The sequence below is a fragment of the Dendrobium catenatum genome, unplaced genomic scaffold, assembly GCF_001605985.2.
Source record: "Dendrobium catenatum unplaced genomic scaffold, ASM160598v2 fragScaff_scaffold_1521, whole genome shotgun sequence".
NCBI lineage: Eukaryota > Viridiplantae > Streptophyta > Magnoliopsida > Asparagales > Orchidaceae > Dendrobium > Dendrobium catenatum.
The window spans coordinates 360,328-376,789 of record NW_021319983.1 but is presented as its reverse complement, the minus strand read 5'-3'; the positions used below and the strand labels follow the sequence as shown (position 1 = coordinate 376,789).

The following is a 16,462-nucleotide window of genomic DNA, read 5'->3' as shown; positions in this document are numbered from 1 at the left end:
AATAATTTTTAATTACATATTATAATTGTTATCTCCTTTGTTTAAAGTTGTCTTATATGATCCGATCAAAGTTGTTCAAATTTAATCAATTCAATTTTGTTTAAAGTTTTCTTGCTTATATTTTATTTAGACTTTAAATGGATTTAATCACTTCATGCCACAATGCTAAAATTGATGTGATAGGGCATCTCCAACTAAAACACTTATTTTTACTTCAAAATACAGTAAGAATCGCATCCAACAATAATTCATGTTCAACTAAACTCTAATTATAACATTAAAAAAGAATATTCTTTATATATTCTTTCTCATAACTAGTTTGATCTTATTCTAGACGTAGAATTTAAAAGATTGGTTTTTGAATAATGCAATGTCAATATTGTTGGCGTCGTAGTCGAGATAAAACTTAAAAACATGTTTATATTTGTCGCTGCTCGTGGGAGTTGCAAACGGTAGAATGTAGTTTGGTTGGAGATTGACCTTTGACTAATAGTTCTGTAAAATGATTATTTCATAATACACATAGTTGAATTGCCTCGTAAACGAATTTTTATTAGGTCCGGACACCTGACCTAGCTCTACATTCGGACGCCAATAAAATGTCGTCACGTGTTCTTACTCTTTACCGTGCGGCCCGACAACCCTACCCGGAACGGAAACCCGGCATTGCTATGTTCGTGTATTGCTCGGTATTGCTTGGCAATAACGAGAAATACCGCTCTATCAAGACCAATACAGAGCAATACCTAGCAAAACCGGGGTATTGCTCAGTATTGCTAGGTATTGATCTCGACATAATGGTATTTCTCGTTACCGAGCAATATCGAGCAAAACTTAGCAATACCTGGTCTGTATAAATCAGCTAATACATAGCAATATTGAGTTCCGGATATAGAGCTAACGAGTAAGAGCACGTGACGACGTTTTATTGACGTCCGGATGTAGAGCTACGTCAGATATCCGGACCTAATAAAAATTCCTCCTAAACAGAGCAATATAGCGTCGTCTTCGTGTTCACAAAATATATTATCAACCCAAGCCTTTAACGATCAGAATTAGAGTTCCAGAATTACTGGACAAAATTCTGATAATAAAAAAATATAATTGAATAAATAATTATAGAATTTAAATCATTTAATTTAATAAAAATCTAAACAATTTATATTGTTTCACCAATAATCCCTGCAAGAGCAGTTGCCATCCTGAAAATGGTGAAACCGAGCACTATCCCTTACAATAATCAACCTCCTCTCCACCTTCGCAATAAGCTTCATGGCCGAATGGCAATCCACACAAACCCTCAGATTCTTCTTCACAATAATCGGTTTTCCCGCCGGCGAGCTTATAAGTGCGAACGCCACCGCGATTCTTTCACTGTGATGCCTCAAAAGCCTCTCCTTTTCGCTTTCCTCGACCTTGCTCACAACCGCCGCCGTGTAAGGTACATACCCTTCTCCTCTGATCCGCATCAACAGTTCCTCCATTTTCTTGTAGATCTCGTCCTTCCTCGGATGCGACCAATCCTCAGCGCCGAACACATGTGTTTTCTTCTCCACCTCAATCCAGCTCAGCCCCGGGAGCTTCTTCCTCCCGCTATCCTTCATCAGCCTCCTCACCGCCTTCACGTCTTCCCACTGCCCCACACCGGCGTAGATGGTCGAGAGAAGAACGTGGGTTCCGCTGTTCTCCGGTTCTAATCTCATCAACTTCTCCGCCGCCAGCTCGCCAAGCTCTTTCCGCCCGTGCGTCCGGCAGGCACCGAGAAGAGAGCACCAAGCGTAGGCGTTCGGCTCGGAAGGCATCTTACCGATGAATATCTCAGCTTCCTCGAGCCTCCCAGCTCGCCCGAGCATGTCGATTACGCAGGAGTAGTGTTCATCTCTCGGCTCGACGCCGAAGGCTTCGTTCATCGAACCAAAGAATTGAAGCCCCTGCTCTACTAGTCCGGAATGGCTGCAGGCCATTAGAAGGCTGACAAAGGTTACATGGTTCGGTTTAATGTGCCATGCAACCATTTGATCAAATGCTTCAATAGCCTCCTTCCCGCAGCCGTGCTGTGCCAAGACGTTTATTTTGGAATTCCAGGTGATGTCGGTCGGGTTTTCAATTTCTTCAAATATTTGACTTGAAGAGAAGAGAAGGCCACATTTGCCGTACATGTCGACGAGAACGGCGCAGACGAAGGAGTCAAGAATGAAGCTTGTTTTGATCACCTGAGCATGGAGTTGGGTACCTTGATCCAGAGCGGCATCGTTAGCGCAAGCCTTGATCAAGCTCGAGAAGGTGAACTCGTTCGGGTAAAGTCCTCGCCTTTTTGATTCAGCGTATGTGTTAATCGCTTCTTCCATGTGATCCATCTCGACATAGCCGTCGATCAACGAGCTACACGACACAACATTCCAGCCATTTGGAAAGGTGTTAACAACAGTTACGGCGCTCTCCATGTCTCCAGCCTTGGAATACATGTCTGTGAGTGAATTGCTGACAGCGCTCTCTGCCGAAGAGCCTGATTTCACTACACTGGCATGGATTGATTGGCCTAGTTTACCAGCTTTCAGCCCAGCACAAGCGCTGAGAGCGCTGCAAAAAACATGCTGATCGGCGACGAGGTTTTCATTATCAAGGATTTTGCGAAATGCCATCAAAGCTTCATGGAAATCGCCGTTCTTTGCATACCCATCGATCATGGCCGTCCAGGAAACCTCGTCTTTTTCCGGAATCTCCTCAAAAATCCTGCAAGCGACGTCCAAAGAGCCGCATTTAGAGTACATGTCAGCGAGATTGCTGCCGACGAACAACTCTGCGTGGTAGCCTAGCTTCAGGCTAAGAGAGTGCAGTTGCCTCCCGAATGCAAGCGATCTGAGAGAGGTAGTAGCTTGGACGGCGCTGGAGAAGGCGAACTGGGTCGGTTGAATACCGGCGGCGCACATGTTGGAGAAAGTCAGGACGGAGTCGAGGAACCTGGCGTTGTGGGAGAAGCCCGTTATCATGGCTGTCCAAGTGATGAGATTTCTTTTTGGCATATGGTCGAACATGGAGAGGGCGTGCGTGAGGTCGCCGCACTTGGCGTACATGTTAAGAAGGTGGTTGGCGATGAAGGTGGAAGAGATGCCAGTGGATGTGAGGAGGTGTGCATGGAGCTGCTTGCCCTTCTGAAGCTTGCCGGTTAGGGCGTAGGATTGGATCAGTTGGGCTAAGATGGCGAGCTCTTTCAGCATAACAGAAGATTCACCATTAGCAGCTTGGAACAAAGCTTTTTTGTTTGAGATTTGGGGGAATTTGTAATGGATTTGAGTTACCGTATAGAGGCAGCTTATTTTGACCTGGTAGTCCGGAGTTTTGACTCAATCCAGAGGTCTAAAAAAAATTAGAGCTAAGATGGAGATTGCATTTGGGAATCCAGATGTTGGCCCAATATTTTCAAGAGGATTTGCAAATATGGCATTCAAAATTATAAACTACCAAACACTTATATTTGAGCATATCAAGATTAAAATATTAAAAAAAATTAATTGAAACAATAAAAAATATATGTGTTAAAATTTTATTATTTAGATGATAATTTAGTAAATAGAAGTAAACCCGATAAATAATTAGTATTTGAGTGTTATGTTATTATGTATGACTTTTTCTCTATTTTAAATATATATATTTTTTAATTTTACATGCAAAGCACTTAATTCACTCATATTTATTTATTTAACATAGAAAGTAGTTAATAAAGCTTATATTCAAATCATTAAAGATATGTATACATGAGCTATTATTTGTATTCAAACACAAGGTGGTTTGACCAAGTATTTTCCTATTTCCGTTGGATTACATCAAGGATCAACTTTAAGTACATATCTTTTTGCTTTAGTCATGGATGTTCTCAATGGACATTTGCAAGAGGATGTACCTTGGTGTATGCTTTTTGCTAATGATATTCTTCTTGTTTATAAGACTAGAGAGGGAGTTGAAGGTAAACTTGAATTATGGAGGTCAACTTTAGAGTTTAAAGGTTTTCGGTTTAGTCGATCTAAAACTGAATATATAGAGTATAATTTAGTAGCAATAGATCTATTGAGGGGATTGTGACTTTGGGCGATCAAGTCATTAATAAGAGTATATGTTTTATATATCTTGGATCGATTGTTCAGAGTGATGATGATATAGATGGGAATATTATCAGCAGAATTCAAATTGGATGGTTGAAGTGGAGGAATGCATCGGGCTTGCTGTGTGATAGAAAAGTTTCCCTCAAACTTAAGAGAAATTTCCATAAGATGGTGGTGAGACCTGCAATGCTTTATGGTGCCAAATGTTGGCCATTAAAAGAGAAGCATAATACTAAGTTTTAAATGTTGCAGAGATCAGTATGCTTAGGTGGATGAGTGAATTTATTCTTAGAGATAGGATATGAAATGAACATATATGTAAAAAGGTTGGAGTAGCTCCAGTTGAAGATAAGATTAGAGAGAGTCGTCTTACATGGTTTGGTCATATTAAACGGAGGCCTTCCGATGACCCGAATAGAAAAGTTGAGGTAATAGATTTGACTTATATTAAGAAAGATAGAGGTAGACCTAAAAAGACTTTTTTAGAAAATATTAGAAATGATCTTTATGTATTAGATTTGAATGAGAATTAGACTTTTAACAAGGCACAGTATCGAAAAAGGATTTATGTAGCCGACTCCACGTAGTAGGACAAAGGCTTAATGTTGTTGCTGTTGTAGTATAAAAAGTTTAAGACTCCTATTTACTCAAATAGTATTTGTTTCCTTAAGCATGGGCGGATCCATCTTATGGTCAGGGTGAACAATTGCCCCTAGCCCCCTTAAAATTTCTTTTTGCTCTTATATGCCATTATCTCCACAATTCTTCAATATATTTTATTTTTCTCCTTCACGTTGCTTGCAACTCGCACGTCGTAGTCGCTAGTCACATAAGTCACAACATTGTCGCCTCCTCCTTGCACGACAAGGATGCCTCTTCCTTGCATGACACTGACAACTACAACATTTAGATCCTTTAGCTTGATGATATGATTTTTGTGGAAGTTATTTATCTTAATTTCTTTTGTCGTCTAACTATTTCCCTTTGTCATTAGTTAATTTATCTTAAGATTTTAGAATAGCTATCATGACAATATCATTATTCTCATTTTTTAAGGTTATTTTAGAATTAGCAAGGGGAGCCTTTCATAATTAATGCAATTAAATTTAAAAAAGTGAAAACATACAACAAATTTTAATCAACATTAAAGAATGCCTCCTCTCATATCCCTCTCGAAGCTTTAAGGATAAAGCAAATCCTATCATGAGGATTCAACAAACAACGCTTTATGAATTTGGCTTCAATAACTATTATGATTTACTTGATTTTACATTATCACAAGAAGCAAAATAGGTTGATAAGTGTATAAGCATATCATAATGAAATACAAGATTTTACTTTAAATTATTTATTTTTTATTTTATTTTTTAAAATCTTAATATATTTTTATGAACACTCTTAAAAGACAAGCCGATTTCGCCCCTGTTGTTAAGTAACATTAAAAATAATCTAGTATTCTTCTATCAAAAACATAATGAAATCAAATATTGCTGCGCATTATTGGCATGGACAAAAAGTTAAGTGGAACAGCACGACTTAACAAGCATTTCTCATATGATATAACTAGTTAGGCGTATTGGAATTATATTTTTTTTTTAATATTCATGTTTTATTAATAGATAGATATTATTGTGTTAGAATATTATGATAATATTATGACTAGAAGCATTTCTCATGTCACCTTGTTAGAATATTATAAAAAATTTTGATGTCTCGAAATTTAAATTTGAAAGAATTATCTATTTTATCTCTTGATTAATCTATTAGAGCTACTAATATCACTTATTAACTAAAAATTAACAGAATCAATTCATAGTCTTTTTCATTAATTTGCAATATGGTTCATTTCTCAAAATTAACATAAAATAATTAAGAATTTATTTTATAATATCAATCTATCATTCTTTGTTCCTAGATACCTGTGACAACCTAGATATCAATAGTGAAAGGATTCATCTGACATTTTTTTTTTCTCTTTCTTTTCATTCAGATCAATACAGACATCCAGAGATAATTGCATTAAAGAAAAGAAATACAGCAACTACTATGATTCACATTTCAACATATATACAGTCAAAAGGAGCGTCCAAAAGAATATACACAATAGCCATACGGCTACAAAACAAATGCCTGCCAAAGGCTACCAAAAATAAAAAAAAAAAACAAAACAATACTAGTGACCGAAGAAACTTCAAGCGGGAGGCTCTGCACCTGAAATTATTAACCACATATAATGAGCTTAAATAGCCCAGCAGGTCACCAAAGCCTACAACTGAAATCAAAGCACGATAGAAGTAATATGCAGGTCAATCAAATCAAGTCAAATCAATCAATCGCACATGATCAATTAAGTCAATGCAGATACAGAAATTAATACATAACATAAATCAGTAAAATCAGTGAACAGTAGGAAATCCATAAAGCTCAAGAAATCAATGCGTATATCAAATCTCTACAGTATCTATCATAGCAGTCAATAACATCAGTTACATCAATATAGTCGTCTAGCCATCTTATCTCTAGTATCAGTCTATAACATCACTCAAATCAATAGAATAGAATCGTATTAGAAAACACACTTGCAAATCGATCAGTTGTTCAATATCACTTACTCCCTGTCAGTACGGCAGCGTATGTATCCATATCCACAACGAGAACAATCCAATGACGACAACGAATGATGCTACAACAGTGAAATCACATCAATCAAATCAGTAAAGCAATTACTTCCAGTCAATAATATCAATCGGCATAGAGTCCCATAAAACAATCAAATCAATACATCATAAGAGCAGTTGAAATGAAATCAATATAATCGGCAAATACAATTGAAATAATATCGATGAATCAATAGTATCGGTATATGTATTCATGAATCAATACAATATCCATATATATACAGTATCTATAACAATAGAAATGCACAATGACAGAATATAAATATCAATGAAATCGTACAATAATAGTAAACCCGTAAATCCGTCAGTAAATCCATTCAATAATAAATCGATTCAATACAATAAATCCGTCGATATCAATCATGCGTAGGGTAATCAATAAATCAATCAGAAATCAATAAGATCAATTCATATCAGGAAATCCATACTAGTTAATGTCAATAAAATCCATAATGAAATCAATAGATCAATACCGTATGCAATTCAATTCAATAGTCTTACTGAACAAGTACAATCACTGGCTATCAAGGCGTTTTTCAAGTCGATAATCCATAGTGCTGTTGTAGATATATATCTGTTGGTTCAATAAGAGTCGTCACTCTGTGCCCGTCGGCATAGTAATCTCCTTATGACTCCCAATCGTTATATCCATGATCAATAGATGATAACACCAAACCCTTTTTAAAGGAAAGCCCGTCGGCCCACCATCCTATACAGGTCAAGTCGATCTCCAACCAACGGTTCAACCAGTCTTCACTTGTCTTTCAGTATTCAGTAATTAGATAGTCACATTTGTATGCATTCAAATTCTCAATTTCAGAAAATCGGAAATAGTACGAAAATCCAGCGGCATAACGGCAGTATACGGAATTTACACAAAAATTCCTAAAAATCACAATTTTACCAAATTTCCACAGAACGTTCACAACAATAATATAAGACTTCTATTCTACTGAAACAACATCAATCAACATCATGATATTTATCTATTCGATCAAAATCGCACAGAACCCAAAATAACCTGTAGAATTGTTACAAAAAATACTCAAAATGTGTAGAATAATCATATCAATAATATATCAAAAGTTGTGCGGTGAAAGTTTCGTCAATACAAAATGCGGCGCGTTTATCGGTAACGAAAACACAAATCTGTGCACAAAACGACCAAAACTCAACATCTTCGAAAACAGAAATAGGATTCGGAGTCCTTACCACGAGATAAACAAATTGCTCAACAGCGGCGACGGACGAAAAGCGCTCTGCGGCCTCCGAAATCCGGCTTTTCCTTTGCTTTTCTTCTCTTTCTCTCTCCTCAGATATTTTGATTTTATAAAATGAAATTTCTCTCTCCTCAAATCGAGCTGATTTCCTTATAACATCATTCTGATCGGCCCGGCCGATCGCCACATCGTCTTGCTCTCGGGATTTTGCCATGCGCTGATCGTCCCAGGACGATCCCAAATCAGCCTGGACGATCCTGGGAGGAAAAATCAGATCCAGAAAAGAGAAAAACAAAGAAACGAGCTCTCACAATACCAAACAATAAACTCCAAAATATAAAAAATAAAGCTAAACCTGACTTTTGATCTGTCTCCCTCCACATCATTTCCTAAGAAAATACATAAAAACTACTAAGTGACCTAACAACTTAATATGTTATAAAAACTTATAACTAAAATCAATGCAATTTAAAAGAAATAATATATTTGTAATCATTCAATTCAAATCATTATATATATATATATATATATGATATCAATGTGTTCTATTATTCATATATTCATGTCAAGTACAACACAATATGTTTACTACTTTATGTCAATCTATATGTCATTTCATACATAAAAATATAACGGTTTGCAATAATCCAAAAGTTCAACATGAATTTGTTTGAAGAATATGAAAATATGATTCAACAAGCAATGCTGGGTTGGCAAGCACAATGACGCTTAGAGCACAGTGGCACTGTGAATGCGCCGCCACGATGCTAAGCTCTCTATTTTATAGTAACTCTGCAGGTGACATACAACGCTACGATATTGTATGGTGCCTATCATAGTGCCGAGCACTAAAAAAAGTTTTTTTTTTTCATAATTTTACTTTAAATATCCCTACCACGCACCACTCCTCCCCTCACTTCACTTGGTTTGCCGGAAAGGAAATAAAGGTGAGGAAGAAGGGAAGTGAGAGAGAGAGATATTTTTGGCTTTTTTATTTGTTCATTCTATTATGAATTTTGTTCTAGTTGGTTTAAGTGAATATACTCTTATTCTTGTTTTCGATAGTTTTGATTTCTATAATTTTATCTCCTCAAAATTGATAAAAAAATATATTTTTCCTAATTTATCATACTTTCATAGTGTAACTTTTTGAATATGATAGATATAATCTTTATGAGCATTTGGATTGTAATACTATTGAATTCCATCAAGTAGATTGATAATTATAACTTTCTGAAGTAAATATATAGTGAGTAGATTTTTCTGCATTTCATACATGATATTGACTTATATATATATGATATATAAAAAAGATATGATTGTTATAAGATAAATATGACATATATGTGTGTGTGTGTGTGTGTGTGTGTGGTTTGTGTGTGTGAGTGTGTGTGTGTGTGTAATGAAGACTAGTTGTCAACACTATAATTCATATAGGTTGACTCTAAAATATTAGTACCTTGCATATGATAGTGGGTCGATGAGATTCCCTTAAAATGAGGACTAACTACATGAAAGTTACCTTTTGGTGGCAGAAAAATCCACCGCAAAATATGAAAAATTCATCGCAAAATTAGATTTGCGGCGGAATATAATCTGACAAAAAAAAATTGCACCTGACAAATTCCACCAAAAAATATTTGTGGCCAATTTATCGACGGTATCAAAATTATTTGTGGCGGAATTTCAAAAAAATAAAAAATAAAAAATTCAAACCTGATTGACTACCCTAGTCAGAGATTGACCGACTCGATGTGCAAGGAGACTTTAGTATTATTGTGTCCTAGAATATTTGCGGTGGTAGAGAAATATAAAATTCAATGTTTTAGTTTTGTACGAAGATCTAGCACACAATCAGATAAAAGAGAGGAGGAAGTGTTCATAAAGACCAGAGTTTTTATATGGAAACCCCTGAAAGGGGGAAAAATCACAGGGCATGGCCAAGTTCTGATGAATCCATTATTATTTACAGACGATTACAAATGATGACATTCATTGGAGGGAAAGCATTGGCTTGATATAACATATATACATCACATGAAATGCATTACATGGTAAAATTGGAAGAATAAGCATTTATATGTTCATTTAGTAGGCATTATCATAATCAGCGGGCGATAAAGGTCAGAAAGACTGAAGTTGGGAGGCGACAGGGGTCAGAAAAGACTTTAGTCTAGTGATGGAGGTCGTAAGGACCATATTCAACAGTAGACAAGGGTCAGGAAGATCGTTGTCTAGAGGTGGAGGTCGGAAGGACCGTAGTCGACAAGATACATGGGTTAGAAAGACTATTGTCTGGTGATGAAGGTCGAAAGGACCGTAGTAGGCGACGGAAGTCGGAAGGACCATAGTCAGTAGGAGACAAGGGTTAGAAAGACCGTAGCATGGCGATGGAGGTTAAAAGGACCATAGTATGCTGGAGATAGTGGTCATAAAGATTGTAGTCTGGTGATGGAGGTCAGAAGGACTATAGTCGGCAGGAGATAAGAGTCAGAAAGACCGTTGTTTGACGATGGATAGCCTGTGTGGCTAGTGTAAATATTTCTTTTGGACTCTTTTGTCTGTTCTCTGATTGTACTATATGTGAATTATAGTATCCGCTGCTGTTTCTTTTCTGTAATGTAATTATCTCTGGCTCTGGATATATGTATGGATGGATAGATGAGGAAACCGATAGAAAAAAAAAGAGGCAATAGAACGATCAGATGAATCCTTTCGCTACACGGATCTTGGGTTGTTATAAGAACTTTGGGTGTCGGGTGATGGTCCGGAAGAACTCTGGCATCACGTGGTCGTCCAGTGGAACTCCGGGCATCAGGTGGCGGTCTTGCAGAACTTCAGGCATCAGGTGGTGGTCCAGTGGAAATTTGGGCATCAGGTGGTGGTCCGGCAGAACTCTGGACATCAAGTGGTAGTCCGACGATACTCCGGGTGGTGGTTGAGGAGGAGCTAAAGGGCAAGAGTGATATTCAATCTGTAAAACCCTTAAACTTTCAAGTTATTTTTTTTAAAAAAAAAAAATTGTGTGCAGTTAGTTTGTACGAACCATTTGTACGAAATGAACAAGGTGCAGGTTCGTCTGTACAAACCGTCAGTTCGTCTATACGAACCGTCAGTTCGTCTGTACGAACTGAACAATTTTTTTTGTCAGAGCCCATCATCTTGGAACGGAAATCAAATATCATCCGTACGAACGTGGTCTGTGGACATGACAGAGCCGATCGTCCCGATACGAATGTAAATTTTCATCCATACGATTGTAAATATCTTTTTAAGCACTGTTTGGATTCGTTTTGAAGAGAGAGAAAGAGAAGGAAAGAGGAGGAAAAGCCAAGTTTTAGGCATCTTCGGTCCGTTTTTGTTCGATGACGCAGTTGGGAAAGTTGATCGACTCGAGGTAAGGCACATTATGCCTTTCTCAATTTTCAGAAATACGAGTTTTGATAAATATTCTGATTAAAATTTTGTTACCATTAGCAAAAAACGAGTATAACTTTGCACCGGTAAAACTTTTACAGCGTAACATTTGGTATGTTGCAGAGATTATGACTTTGCATGTTTTGAGTATTTTTTTAAAAAAATTTCACCAGGTGTTCTGAATTCTGAGGTTATCCGTCGCGACTCAACGCGATGGGATCTGCCCCGGTCGGGTTGGGTCGTGACACGATCTCTCTCTTGCTCTCTTATTTGGGGGTCCCCTTTTAAGAGGAAGGAGGTATCTATTTATAGATTTCATGGAGTGACATGATGCATAAATAGGAGGAAGATCAAGGGTAAATAGAGAGTGGTTTGGATGGACAGCCGATGTTGAATCCCTTGATCGTGGACCATTCACTTGGCATTTGATGGTCTTAATGATGTCAGAATTCTGTGATATTGGGATCATTGGATTCTTATCATCGAGCCACTCGATTCGACTATAAGTATGCCACGTTTGGAAACCATTTGGTAATGCAATTTGTTGTTTGAACCTTCCAACGACGCTTCAGGTCCTTAATTTGGACTCTTTTGGGCTCATATTGAGTCGAATTTGGTGTTGTTGGGTTCATATTCTCGTGGCATTCAATTCAACTATAAGTTTGCTGAAATCAGAGTTCGGATGATCACAAATTTAATTTTGAAAGTTTCCAACTTGGTTTTTCCTAGAGATTCGTGCTCGATCAGAATATTTTTTTTATGATGTAATAAATATCATTGTTCTATTCATTTAGCTTTTTTTTCTATGACTTTGATTTCATTTGGGACAACTTTCCTACTACTTTCTACAATAATTTTCTAACATAAAAATTTCATGAAAACTGTAAAAAAGCTCTGCCAAACGAAGTATTTGCCTAACGTACACTTTATTTACTCCTTCATACTCCAAAAATCATTATCATCATTATTATTATTATTACTAACTAACTAACTATTTATTTTATAAAACTAAATCTTATCGGAAATCTAATATTTTATCTTATTTGTTTATTTTTGCATGCAAGTTTTGATTGTTTGAAAATTAAAATTCATGCTAACTTGAGTAATTAATATATCTTTTAGCAACACTTTTTTACTAAAAATTTTATTTCTCTTTTAAAAACTTGTAGTCCTTAAATCACTTTAGTTCTTTGATTTACTTTTACATCAATTTCTTATTTAATCATCATAATTTAATATTTCCTTTAATCATTACTGTTTTGAGTATTATTAAGGGCATAGACATGTATTGGATGTATCATTATAGATATATATATATATATGTATGTATATATATATAAAATAAGGAATTTATTTTAATGAGGCATAAATATGATTTTCATAATTATTTTTTAATTGCTAATATAATTAAACATATATTTAAATTTAGTAAAGATTTTAGATTAAATTGGAAGAGGAAATTATCATGTAATATTCTTGATTGCTAGCTTGAAGTTAAACATTTGAATCTTTTGTTAAGAGAATAAAAATAAATATTAAAAAAAAACCACAATAAAGTAGAGTAAACTAAAAAATAAATTAAAAGACCAAGTGTCCCATTTCTGAAGAGCAAGAAACTCATTGGACATGGCTTAGTGCCATGGTTGTACCTTCATAGCTTAGTAGATTGAGTGGTGGCCAAGAGGTCAAAGATGGGTATCGATTTAAGATGTCCTATTTTAAAGTGAGTTTGTATTGGTTGGATGGGAAGGTGTTGTGAAGGATTAATTATTTTGTGCGGATGTTGAATGCCATCTGGAGACCAACTAGAATGCATCAAGTCATCCCTGCACTCGGTAACGTGGCTCGGTACTGCTCAGTACCGCTCAGTATCGCTGACGTGACACATTCTGGTTGGTCTCAGGATAACGTTCTGTGTCCGGTCTCCGCACAGAATAATTTCTTGTTGGGTAGATATGGGTAAAGAGGATGTTGAGTTTGAAGTAATGATATGTGGAGGGGATTGGATAGCATGTGGTTCAGTTTGGGAGGAGTTAAAATTTGTTGGAGGTAATAAAGTGTGTTGGGTAGTGTCACGTAATGGTGTAGAGAGAGAAGGAATGGTGGAGGTGGGAATTAGCATTAGGGGAGATGGAGTGATGGACAGCTGAGTAGATTGTTGTGGTGGAGCTTGGGGATGGTATGGGAAGGTTTGTTCATGGGATATGACATGCCTTGAGATGTTTATTCTTTTAGTTTTAAGATTGTAATAGTGGTATCCCTTATGTGAAGAAGAGTAGTCAAGGAATATTCATTCTTGGGCGTATGGTTGAAGTTTGTGAGAGGTTAAAGGTCGGAGCCAAGGGAAGTAGAAATAATCGAATGTCTTCAAGTGATCATAGGTTGGTAGATGACCACCATGAATGAGTTGGAAGGGGATTTGTGAGTTGCAAGCTTTGGTAGGTAGGCGGTTGGTTACATAGTTGGTGGTGAGTAAGTCTTCAGCCTAGAAATGTAGGGATATGTGAGCTGCATGAAGGAGTGTTATGATTGTTTCTAATAAGTGGCAATGTTTATGTTCAACTAATCCATTTTGCTCTAGAGTGTATGGGCAGCTTAATTGGTGGGTGATTCCTTTGCCTAAAAGGAATTTTTGAAAGTTATGACTAGAGAATTCACCACCACCATTTGAGCAAAGAGTTTTGATTTGAGTGTTGAATGTATTACTCATTTGAGTGAAATGCATAAACTTTGAAAGAGTTTGATCTTTAGAATGCATTATATAAATTCAACAAAAACAAGAATATGTGTCGATGAAGGTGACATAATATATGTAGCCATTAATTGAAGGAACGGGGGAGGGGCCCCACTCGTCCGAGTGAATTAGAGTACTAAAAGGAATTATAATATTAGTTGTATTCAAATTGAAATATAACTTATGTCTTTTTGCCATATTACATGACTTGCATAGAAAAGAACTAGAGGAGATACATATAGATCAGATAAGTTTGGCCAGGAGTTGCATAACACGATGATGAAGATGACTTAGGCGATCGTTCCACAATGAAGTTGAGATAGGCTTGGAGTGAAGCGCAGTGGTTGAGATGCTGTTGGTGGAAGAGATTGAGTAGATACCATCATGGGTTTGACCGTGAAGAAGGATTTGATTGTCCACCATATTCTGAATTATAAAGCCATAAGAATCAAAGGAGATGGAGTAGTTATTGTCAGAAGTTAGTTTGTGAATGGATAGTAAGTTGAGAGAGAGAGAGAGAGAGAGAGAGAGAGAGAGAGAGAGATGGTACATGGAGAAGATTATGAAGGAGAAGCTTACGAGGTGTGTTATGTAGTGGAAGGATACCTTGGCCTTGGTGTTGAATGGGTAGTGAGTTGTTGTTTGCTATAGAAATAGAGTCATGCTTGAAGTTAGGGGTGTCAATTTCGGGTCACGGGTCGGGTTCGGGTCGAACCCGGAACTGACCCGGGTTCAATCGGGTCGACCCTAACCTGACCCGGGTAGGTAAACGGGTCGAATATTTGAACCCGGACCCGACCTGACGGGTTGCCGGGTTGACTCGACCTGACACAGTAAATAGACTAGCGCGAACGGGTCACGGTCGAGAGTGGACGCTGGCGGCGATGGGACGTGGGCTGGCTGGGGTGGCAGGTGCGCGGGACGTGGGTGGGTGTGAGGAACGCAGGCAGGTGAGCGTGTGTGCGGGAGCGCGAGACACGACGGGTGTGCCATTGGCTTGGGAGGAGGGTGCGCGGCCGGGTGTGCTGCAGCACGCTTACGTGGGCACAAACTCGCGCACACAGGTGCACGGGCAACCGCAAGGGCAATGCGGGTGGCTGACTGCGAGCACGCGCTGGCAGCTACGGCAGGCGCGCGGGCAGCTTCGGATGGCGCGTGGGTAGCCGCGGGGTAGGGGTGGCCATCCGGGCAGTCATTTTAAACAGGTTTTCGGGCAACCTGTCGGGTCAACCCGAACCCAACCCATTTTTTTCAAATGGATCAAATTTGCAAACCTGAACCCGACCCATTTTTCAAACGGGTGAGGTCCAACCCGGATTTTCTGGGTCGAGTTTTCGCGTCGTGTCACCTACCCGAAGTATGGTGTGGGTTGCTGGAGGTTGTGTGGATCGACAGTGAGGTTAAATGAAATTCCCAATTCAATTACCCATTCAATAATGGAGGTGGTTTGAGGTTAAGAGAGCACTGCTCGGGACAATCCTGACGGAGAAGCAGAGTATTGGAGGTTGCAGCGACACCAACAGGTACGGGCAGTATGGCCTATCTTGCCACATATCTAACAGGTTGGGCGGGTGTTGGTGTTGATAGGTGTAGGACGAGCTCAGTTGAATGGTGGACGAGAGGTTGATCCTAGACCACGATTGGAGGAGTTGATCTTTGCTTCCGAAGTGTACGTCTTGTAGGACCTGAGTACAGAGCAAGGTAGTCTTGTGAAGGAATAGTTTCCTTATGCAACTCATTCTGAATGTTGATTTCTTTGATGCATTGAAGTGAATACATGACATCTAAACTGATGAGCTGCAAAGAGGTGTGAATAGGGGTTTTGAAGGAGTTGTACGTGGACGGCCAGCAATTTAGGATATAGAGAATGATGTCCACAGAATCAACATGTGAGCCGACGACTACAATATTGTCAACTAGAGTTTTGATTTGAGCAAGGTATTGGTGCATTGTGTTGTCCCTCATATGTATGTTATGAAGTTTGTTCTTCAATTGGATCACCCATGATCTGCTAGTCGCTTGAAGATGATTCACCGATGCGAGTCAGATTTCATGAGTAGAGGAGCAATGGAGAATGAGAGGTAGAACGGATGGGGAAATCCTGGATAGCAAGGCAAAGACAAAGGTTTTGGTCAATGAGATGCCACAGATGGTGGTCAGGGTGGGTGGGAGTTTTGCTGGGACAATACTGATGTTCGATAACTGCAAAGATATAGTTTGTATATCTACAAGCTCTAAATAGCATAGTTTTTATTGTTGAGCTGTAGGTTAACTATGAGCTTGAGATTAGACATCAGGAACTTTAAAGGAGAT

At 38.1% G+C, this 16,462-nt stretch overlaps 1 protein-coding gene across 1 annotated transcript; it reads right to left on the bottom strand.

The window, feature by feature from the left end:
• Positions 1-1,116: 1,116 nt before the first annotated feature.
• Positions 1,117-3,504, bottom strand: LOC110096688 (pentatricopeptide repeat-containing protein At4g13650). The gene has a single exon (XM_020822749.2). The coding sequence runs from the start codon at positions 3,216-3,218 to the stop codon at positions 1,170-1,172; it is 2,049 nt and encodes a 682-aa protein (XP_020678408.1). The 5' UTR covers positions 3,219-3,504; the 3' UTR covers positions 1,117-1,169.
• Positions 3,505-16,462: the final 12,958 nt, after the last annotated feature.

What these genes read in the sequence shown, in the direction of transcription:
- LOC110096688 (XM_020822749.2), bottom strand. Translation starts at nt 3,218, where the DNA reads ATGCTGAAAGAGCTCGCCATCTTAGCCCAACTGATCCAATCCTACGCC.